The sequence below is a fragment of the Esox lucius genome, chromosome 3 (assembly GCF_011004845.1).
Source record: "Esox lucius isolate fEsoLuc1 chromosome 3, fEsoLuc1.pri, whole genome shotgun sequence".
Classification (NCBI taxonomy): Eukaryota; Metazoa; Chordata; class Actinopteri; order Esociformes; family Esocidae; genus Esox; species Esox lucius.
In genome coordinates this window covers 30,428,535-30,438,519 of record NC_047571.1, presented here as the reverse complement: position 1 = coordinate 30,438,519, position 9,985 = coordinate 30,428,535, and the positions used below count along the sequence as shown (strand labels likewise).

Here is a 9,985-nt window from a genome sequence, read left to right as displayed (position 1 = left end):
CAATAGGCCTCGCCTGGTTCTGTGGAGACAAACACTCTCCTGGTGGACCTATAAAATAAAGCCTATATACCCTTCCCCAACCATGGCCCTCTCTTCCCCGCCCACTCTTCTCGGTCCTCGTTCTTTTCCAACTACCATACTTTCACATACCCATTGGACCTCAGCCAGATGTTGCGCAACTGCTCAAATAAATATATATGCCCCACTAGGGGGCAGTAAAACATAAATCCAGTAAATCCCTAACACGACTGCCTTCTTTCAGTTGTTCCGTTTTGCTATGTTTTGATGGGAATGCTCAAAGATTACACAGCCTAATGTCTACATACAACGAAGGAATTAAACTGTACCGTTTAGCTGGGTTTGTTTGGGTACAAACTTAGCATCTACAATCAAAATGTTCTAGAATTCATGACAAGGCAACCGTAATTTCTTCGCTAAACGTAGGATCTTTGTCCTGACCCGGTAGTGAACCGTCCCTGGACGCTGCGTTTGGAGTTCATGAACATGGCGTGGAGGGGATGCTTTGTGAAACTGACCAAAACAGAATTGATCAATTCTGTCTCCACGGTATCGCGGGGTTGCAGGTGAGCGATGGAAACATGGGAGCGTAATATATTCAGGTTGCAGTATCGTTGGTAACAGCGGAGCTGTAGCACACTTTCCCTCAACATTGACTGTCCTCTATTAACTGTCCTTTTAAATAACTTATTTGCGTTATTGTTGACAATCGCTACCAATGCAGCTTTGTCCATATTAAAGCTTTCCAGGCCGGAAAATTTTCTTAGATTGACAAGGAAAGTCATTCTCATTAAATAAATTCAACATAAACAAATCTTACAACATTATTTGGCATCGGCAGGTTAGAATGTTGCTTTGTAAAATAATCCGTAACAACGCTGGTGTAGGTAGGCTGGTTTTGAGGAATAAATTAATAGTAAAATGCTTTAAAAAAACATCTGCTACAGACATAACTAAAAACAATAACATTCAAGATAATGAAAGCAGTCCCACATACTTGGTGAATATTTTCGGATAAGTTTCAAACTTTGGTTGAACAAGCTGTATGTACCTTTCCTTAGGTTGACCCTCCACCCCCAGCAGAAATGTGGTTTTAGGAAAGAAGCGAGGAAACCGGAGACGCTTAAGAGGAACAGCGGCACCCCAAAAGAAAAAGTACCTCCTCCCTCTGAGGCTGGCGATGCCGTGGTGCTTCGGAAGGCGGCACGCCCACCGACGGGGGCACCACCCCCTAACGCGTCCCCAAGGCACACTGGGAAGTTGTTCAAGCCCTTCATATTCACAATAGGGGTAAGTCCTACCAACACAGCTATTTCTCATTAAAAACCCAAAATGGTCCTGATATTGGAAGTCACTGTTCTAAAGAACTGTGTGTTCATATCTAACATAAAGGAGCATATAGTAAATGTCTATCCAGTGAATATAGCTGCATGGTGAGCAGACCCCAAAAAAAGGAATTTGAGGTCTTCTCTGACTCCATGTCAGTTTACAGGGTGCTCCTTTGGCGCGGCAGCAGTATTGCAGTACGAGTCCTTGAAGTCACGTGTGCAAACAGCCAGGGACAAGACAAATGGGCAAGTGAGTGTAATGGAGATCTCCTTTTAGTCTCTGCATATCTGTCTGACTTTCACTACATTTTAAAACGGCGAGGGCACGCTTCTGCACGACAGTACACATTCGATTATCGATGCCATAAGTTCTCCCGAAGGGGCTGGTAGAAACACACGACCACGTCACATGGCGTGACACCGTGACACCCGACTCGTCTGTATTTGGTTGTTAGGCATCACAGGACACAACGTACTGGCACAACTGGTGGAACCAGCTCACTGACTTCCAGAAACAGGCCATCTTGCTCTTGTCGTTCGCGGACGATATCTGGAGCGGTCTGACGGAGGGGCAGCAGGTGGCTTCTGGTAGGTGGCCCTGAACGGGTGACCCGTCTTGGGGAAGGATGGGAACCATGGCGTAGGCCTGCAGTGTTTTCAGACTTTGTCCCAAGCAAACGGTCGACAGGTCTAAATCAAAGGCGTAAAAAAGGGTGTGTTAATTTGAAGGCTGTGGCAAGACGCACTGGGCGTGTTCAGGGCCGGGCTGGTAAAAATAAAGCCTGCCTCAGATGTTGTTCCGGCCAAGCTCAAACACCTCATTTAAGGTGGTATGTTGTTTTAAAAGCTGCCATTAGTTGTTTTGTGTTGTATTAGTGCTGGGATGAAACAAAAGCCTGCACGCACTGTTGTCCACCCCTGGATTTCATTTTGTACGAGATGCAGAGAAAGCGTAATTGCCAGAAAGTGCATGAATGTATCATGCTCAGGAACCAAGGTTGTGTTCAGTGGGGAATGGTGTAGAATTAAGTCATTTCGGCATTACTGTCCTGTAACCTAACGATTGGAGCATCTGACCCGTAACCGAAAAATTGTTGCACTGAATCCCTAAGTCGTCAAGGTAAATATAATTTGTACTGTTCGTAAGCGAGACAGTGAACCTTATTTGTTCCTGTGAGTTGCTATAGATAACATGCTTTTTAAAATAAAGTGTAAGAAAACTATATACTAGTATACTGTATATGTAATGTGTATGTATGGTCTGCACTAGCCCTCATCAATAACTGCATTCTGTCTAGGCTGCCCAAAAGAGAACTTCCGCCTTGTAGATATTGTAAGCCCTTTGCTCCAACATCTCTGTCTCTTTCTCGTAGCGATCATAGCGGTCAATGCCATGGTTCTCTGCTGTTGGCGAATTCCGTCTATGCAACGATCCATGCTCAAGTACTTCATCGCCAACCCAGCCTCCAGTATGTTCTGCATAATTTTTTCTTCAACCAATGCACCTGAATGCTGTTTGTATGGTCGCTTTATTATTTGTTTTAAAAGTTATACCCCATACCTCGGGTTTTCTGGTGCATTAAGAAAGCTTCACTGAACAAAAATGTAAACGCAACAACAGCAGATGAAACACGGGACAACGCTTTCTAAGTTGCATTTATTTCAACTGACTGATTCCATTCTGTTTATATATTTATTTCAATATAAACACTGGTGTTTCTTTGACTGTTGTCTCAATTTCAGGCTTTTCTTAAAAATATAGAATTTTCAGAATATTTTGGCAAGTTAGCTGGCTAATTCCATGAACCTGTTTTGTAGTACTATCAGGTAATCGTTTTTTTATTTGTCCTCCTTGATCGAGCGTCGTGGTTCTGCCGTCCTCTTCCTCTGTGCTCTTCCTCCAGAGACGCGGTGTCTTCCCATGATCCTCTCCACCTTCAGCCATTACTCTGTGATCCACATGGCAGCCAACATGTATGTCCTGTGGACATTCTCCTCCAGCGCCGTCTCTGTCCTGGGCAGGGAGCAGTTCCTAGCGGTCTACCTCTCTGCTGGTATGACTAGACAAAATTTTGTGTGTGCGCGCAGGGTGTGTGTGTAGTGGGTATGCGTATAGGGTGTGTGTGTAGTGGGTATGCGTGTAGGGTGTGTGTGTGTGTGTGTGTGCACAGGGTGTGTGTGTAGTGGGTATGCGTGTAGGGTGTGTGTGTAGTGGGTATGCGTGTAGGGTGTGTGTGTAGTGGGTATGCGTGTAGGGTGTGTGTGTGTGTGTGTGTGTGCACAGGGTGTGTGTGTAGTGGGTATGCGTGTAGGGTGTGTGTGTGTGTTTGTCGGTGTGTTTCGATGTGTTCGGTCATTTCAGGAGGCTGCTGCTAACCTGCTCTCTCTGTGGTCAGGTGTGATCTCCACCATGGTTAGTTACGTGTGCAAGACCGCCATTGGAGGACGCCTGCGTCCCTCACTTGGGGCGGTACGAGTCAACACACCCCCAAAACACAACCCCAAAACACACCCCCAAAACACACCCCCAAAACACACCCCCAAAACACACCCCCAAAACACACCCCCAAAACACACCTGGCTCCTACACCCCCCACACACACCCCCAAAACACACTCCCAAAACGCACTCCCAAAACACACCTGGGTCCTACACCCCCAAAACACACCTGGGTCCTACACCCCCCACACACACCCCCAAAACACACCTGGCTCCTAAACCCCCGCACACACCCCCAAAACACACCTGGCTCCTAAACCCCCGCACACACCCCCAAAACACACCTGGCTCCTAAACCCCCGCACACACCCCCAAAACACACCTGGCTCCTAAACCCCCGCACACACCCCCAAAACACACCTGCCCCCCCCCCCCCCCCCCCCTTGTTGGGCCACACCTCACGGTACAACACCGTCCAAATGTTTGTTACTGTAGGAACAAGGAATACCATGACAGCCAAGAACCACACACTTCCACAGGCTTTCACATTACGATAGTCACATGTAGTTAGTGCATGACAATGACTGTTTACCGATCGCTCTCTTGTTCATTACTGCGGCGCTGATGCAACATTGTGACGTCACTTCCTTTTTTCCCGGACTCCCAGTCGGGGGCCATCATGACGGTGCTGGCCGTGGTCTGCACCGAAATGCCGGAGGCCAAACTCGGCGTCCTCTTCCTGCCAGTGGTCAGCCTCACCGCCGGCTACGTGAGTGAGAGGGCAATGAGGGAGGGTGTCCGGGGGTTGGTTGTGCAAACCTGCAGCTCACCGTGTGCTGTTCCTCTTCAGGCGTTGAAAGCCATCGTTGCCGTGGATGCAGCCGGCCTCGTTATGGGATGGAGGCTGTTCGATCACGCGGCTCACCTTGGGGGTGCCCTCTTCGGAGTGTACGTATCTGGTTTCCCTGCTCACACTGCAGAAACGGGCGACTGGACTCAACCGAGCCCAAATGGCGTGTCAAAAAAATAAAAACAAGCCGCCGACTGTGTCATGCATAGCCGTGTTGCCAAGGCAATATTGACGAAGTATAGTAAGAAATACCTTACACGATGTATTTACATAACATGTGAAGCGCCTTGACATTCAGTGAACAGCGCTAAATAAGTTCAACACATTCCTAATGCTTGTCTGGTCTCGCCGAGACACTGCAATGCGCGTGGACCAAACAGGCCTTCCTGGCACTGCGTTTGTGATACCACCATGCTGTCGTCCGTTTTGTCTCACTCGCCGTCCCCCCCCCCCGCAGGTGGTATGTGTCCTACGGCCACAAGCTCATCTGGAGGAGGAGGGAGCCACTCATCAAGGCCTGGCACGGCGTCAGATCTCCGGGCCCTGGTGGACGGGGCGGGCCGGGGGGCTCTGGTTCCGTCGGGGGCCGACCTGGTCCCGTGTAGGATCGGGCGTGGGCACTTCGGCTCCGGCGTCTGTGCTGAGGGGCAAGTCGAAGTACGGGGCGGGACTTCCGCTCGTCATCCAGGTGACGGCTACAGAAAGCACGGCCGACGGCCCGAAGCTGTGTCCGCCCTCGTGGGTGTTCTATCGGACCGTTGGGACGTTGACCCGCTATGGCCGGTCTGTAACTGTTGGCGACGCGTGACGCTTCCATCTCATTCCTCCTCCATCCTCGTCTACCTCACAGCGGGGTCTACCTGGGTGTGGTCTTGATCTCCGCAATGTCCTTCTGTCAATCAACTGAGGTGGTGAAGGGACTTGCCCTCTGATTGTTAATGGCGTTCAAGTGTGCGGGTGTGAGTGTGTACTAGCTGCTAATGTGGCCATTAATGACTGCTATGCGTCCTGCAAATATCGCCTCCTGTTCGTGAGGAAGCGCAAAAACAAAAAAAATACAGGTCTGGACGTGAGAAAAACAACAAAGTAATTCTTCCGCAGCGTTCTTGTCAATCACCTGAAGCCTCCTGGTCATTCTAGGGAGAAGCGGAAACGCCAGACTTAGAAACATGGTGAATCCTGTCCTGCAGTATTGTAGGGTAGAGACTGCGGGCACAGTGACCACAAATACTACGCCACGGATATACTGTACAGCCCACTTCAGAATCTCTGTGGTTCTTAACAGGAGTGGAGTGCAGTTCAGTGGTTTCACCACAAGGTGGCACCAGGTAATACATTTATTTTCCATTTTAGTCATTTAGCAGATGCTCTTAACTGGAGGGACTTAAAATTATTACATTCGTCTTGAGAAGGACCAGCACTTAGCCCAGTGGTGAGATGGAAGACGCAAAATGAATACAAGCATTAGTTCACAAAGGTAACAGTGGGGGGAGTGGTGTAGGGATATTTTCATAAAATGTTATTTCACATTAACCTGATGAAGAGTAGACAGAACGTCTCATGTGATCACCTGTATATTAATTGAGTGTTAATTGATAAAACATTTAACCAGGGCTCATGTTATTTCCCCAAACAGTTTAATTAGTTAAGAGCGAGTCATGAACTATTGTTCTCATGGTCAGTGCAATGAGTGGTTGTTGTTATCTCATATTGAGGACAGAAGGACCTGTAGCTTGTCCTTGACTGTCTTGGCAAAATCTTGGGAGGATGAGTGAGCCCATAGATAAGGAAATCTTTCCATTTCAGAGAATATGCTGAGTCATGACGAGTAGTGGCTGGGGGAGCGAATCCCAGAGGGTTGTGAAAAACATGATGGAAAATTCAAGAAGGATCCATCCAGAAATTAGCATAATTGGGAGGACCTAATATCATTGTTTAACCATACTGTATAAAAATGTGTGTTTAATGTTTGGAAGTCGGTTGTTCTGCAGACCAACATGGCTTTATGACGTCAATAAAGTATACTTTTGGATTCGACGGCTCCTGAGTCTTTGCATCTTTTTTTGTCTGGAAATCTGAAGTGTTTTCCACGACATAATTGGCGCTGCGAGCAGGGGTGGCATCGGGCTGGCTGGCTGTCGACTGCAGAAGGCGCCGTGGGTCGGGTCGCACAAACAACACGTGGCCACGTTGAGAGGTAAGCATGTTCTTACTATAATTTAGTGGTTTGTGTGACTTGAAACACCTAGCCTGGCAGTTTGGCACCACCAAATTTAACGAACTTAACCTTTTTTGATTGATGCAATAGGGAGCTTCTGAATCCCAAAATTGGGGGGTAAATGGCATGCTACACATTTAGGTAGGACACAGCACAACAAGATAGGTCATATACAAATAAGTGTGAGGGTTGCAACCAGTATAAGTCCTGTGCTCCCACCACGGTCTGTTAGGGCCGACCGTGGGAGTTGAGGAGGCAGGCAGGATTCGTGATAACGGCTCGACGGCCCGAGCGACTGCATGGACGAATCCACCGCGCCGTGCCACCCTCAGCAGGAGAAGAAGACTGCTGTGGGACAGGACCGGGTGGCTTTGAATTCAGCTGTATGAGTGTGGCCCCGCGAGTACCGCCTCAGATATAGACTTTGGGGGACAGCACGGGTGGGGGCTGAATGACAGTCAAGGTTTTAACTTTGTGTTGTGCGAGGTTCCATCTTTGTTTCTCACCGAGTAGGAGTCCTGAATCCTGCAACCCTGATACACCTTGTCCAATAAAGGGGTAACTCACACAGATGGCCCAGATCATTCCAAGGCCAAACCAAGCCCAGACCTGTGAGAGACTGCCTTGGGTTCAGAATAAGAATATTGGACACTGATGGTTCCAGCTACACCACAGTCAAGGAGAGGTTGGAGGAATGGAGAGACGCATGCAGAACAAAGAGGCTCCTACATCCATGACTGTAACAGCCAGGAGCCACTTGACTGGACAAGGGGAAATACGAGAGGAGAGGGGAGTTTTATTTTAATCTTTAATACACTTTTTATATCAATGTTATGTTTGGGTTTTGAAATTTATGTGAAACAGTGTTTTGTAAAATGATACCCCTATAGCACCAAGAAAACAGTTTTTACAGATTTTGTGATTTGGAACCTATTGACCAAAATACATTCACATGGGTGGAAACATAACTTGGACAAAAAAGGAAGTTTTTATTAGGGCACTGATAATTCATATTGTTATTTTAAATCTAAATCGATAACTATTTTGGATTTGTTGTGAATTATTTGTGATGATTTTATACATCTGAAACATTTGTTTATTTGTCTGACATTTAAGTAATGGTCCCTCCATCTCTAATGATTGAGTATTATTAGAGTATGGCAGTAGCCCAGATGTAAGGGCCCAGGAGAATAGATAAACTAATGGAGTGTTTTTGTCTTCTCTTTCTCCTATGGGGATGGTGTCATGGACCTCTGACTCAATGCATGGAGACGATTTGGAAACAGTGGTGTGAATGGAAACCTCCTGCAACCATTCCCTTTGGCACTTTCTGGGTTCCAGAACCTGATTCATGAACATTTCATTGGGGGGGATGGCGGAAGGCCTGTCCTTGTTATGTCTGGAACACATCAATGAGGAGACAGAAGAGCAACAGATCTGAGGCACAGAGTGGCTCACTGCCAAAGAAGATGTGACTGAGTTTCTGTTAAAGTACTTACAACATCAAGACCAAAGCAAAGAGGCCTTTGGGTCAAAACGTCAACAGACAATAACAGCAAAAGGACAATGTGCCAGGTGAAGGGAGAGGACTAGAGAGTAACTTCCCAGTTAAATTCAGACTTTGCCATGTATTGGGATAGAGGTTGTGACACAAAGTCTAAATGGACCGGGAAGTCAAAACTAAAATGTAACTCTTTTGTTATAGGTATTGCAGGTGTGATGGTAATTCCATGTATCGACACTTGGAGTAAGGGACACAGAGACAAAGTTCTCTTTGTACATTATAACCGTTTTATTAATTATTATGCACAGAGACTATAATGAGAGACGCGTCAACCGCTTACACACACATAATCGTCTGAGGAGTCTCTAACTCCATATAGCTCATACAACCGTATATATCACATAGGAAAAAGGGGTGTGGTAAGATGCTGCCATCTGTCTCATGTCAATCAAACACATTCCCTTTGTTCTATCACACAAGTCAAATGCTGTCTTCCCCCACCTTATCCTTCCTGCCATAATGTTTACTACTGTGTTTACCTAAGCTTCACACCAAGGACAGCTCTCCTTCCCGCCATAAATTACTTCTTCAATTCTAAGAGTTCTTACAGTATCTGGACAGACAATAGATGCCCCCTATGCAAATACCAGAACCCCCACATTCCTCTATCTATCTAAACAATAGGGACTCAAGTCCTTTAATCAGTAAGAATGCATCAGGCTTCAGAAACTTCCCCAACACAGGACAACGAATATCCTAGGAAGATAGGTGAACAAATGTTTCAAGATGACATATTAATTACTCATTGTCTCAAAGGGGCTGATTTCTGTGCTGAGTTGGATTGTTCTCCACTGTTACTGAAGGTTTCAAGTTCCTAGGTGGCTGGTAGCCAACCTATTACAAAGGGAGTACTGCTTGGAGAATTAGATGGTTTATTATTTTACTTATATTCTCATACTCTCTTTGATTGAAGTGATTATCATTCAAATGATGTATGATTTATTTTATGCAATTTATACTCATTGTATAATCAGTTTATATTCCATTCATATGTAATGGTTTGAAACAACATATTTTGCAAGGCTCTGAAAGAAATCTGCACATGCTTACACACACTCACTTGATTGGTCAGGTTGGAAGTCTTTACTTCCTCCCAGCCAAACGGGGAGGGAGAGGTTTGTCTTCCAGCCTCTGGAGCGGTGGTTGGCAGAGGAGATTGTTTTAGGAAATTGGGTTGATTTCAACTCTCTTGTGGGAACTGAGTTCTCCTCCTCAACTACCGTTTCCAGGCCTGGATGGTGGGACAGAGGGGATGTGAGGGTCAAGGGAGTCAGTGGATGTGTAGGGATATTTTCATAAAATGTTATTTCACATTAACCTGATGAAGAGTAGACAGAACATCTCATGTGATCACCTGTATATTAATTGAGTGTTAATTGATAAAACCTTTAACCAGGGCTCATATTATTTTCCCAAACAGTTTAATGGTTAAGAGAGAGTGATGAACTATTGTTCCCATGGTCAGTGCAATGAGTGGTTGTTGTTATCTCATATTGAGGACAGAAGGACCTGTAGCTTTTCCTTGACTGTCTTGGCAAAATATTGGGTCAGCCCATAGATAAGGAAAT

General features: G+C 46.3%; 1 protein-coding gene across 1 annotated transcript; it reads left to right on the top strand.

Moving 5' to 3' along the window:
* Nucleotides 1-216: 216 nt before the first annotated feature.
* On the top strand, nt 217-6,408 carry LOC105006886 (presenilins-associated rhomboid-like protein, mitochondrial). Its single transcript, XM_013131980.3, has 10 exons — nt 217-584; nt 1,080-1,308; nt 1,504-1,596; nt 1,802-1,934; nt 2,720-2,815; nt 3,251-3,400; nt 3,743-3,816; nt 4,453-4,554; nt 4,636-4,733; nt 5,093-6,408. The coding sequence occupies exons 1-10, from the start codon at nt 499-501 to the stop codon at nt 5,238-5,240; spliced, it is 1,209 nt and encodes a 402-aa protein (XP_012987434.1). The 5' UTR covers nt 217-498; the 3' UTR covers nt 5,241-6,408.
* The last annotated feature ends 3,577 nt before the right edge of the window (nt 6,409-9,985 follow it).

Coding starts and splice junctions, on each gene's coding strand:
- LOC105006886 (XM_013131980.3), top strand. CDS start 499: ATGAACATGGCGTGGAGGGGATGCTTTGTGAAACTGACCAAAACAGAA. Junction 2,816..3,250: donor CATCGCCAACCCAGCCTCCA/GTATGTTCTGCA, acceptor CTCTTCCTCCAG/AGACGCGGTGTCTTCCCATG. Junction 3,817..4,452: donor TGCGTCCCTCACTTGGGGCG/GTACGAGTCAAC, acceptor CCGGACTCCCAG/TCGGGGGCCATCATGACGGT.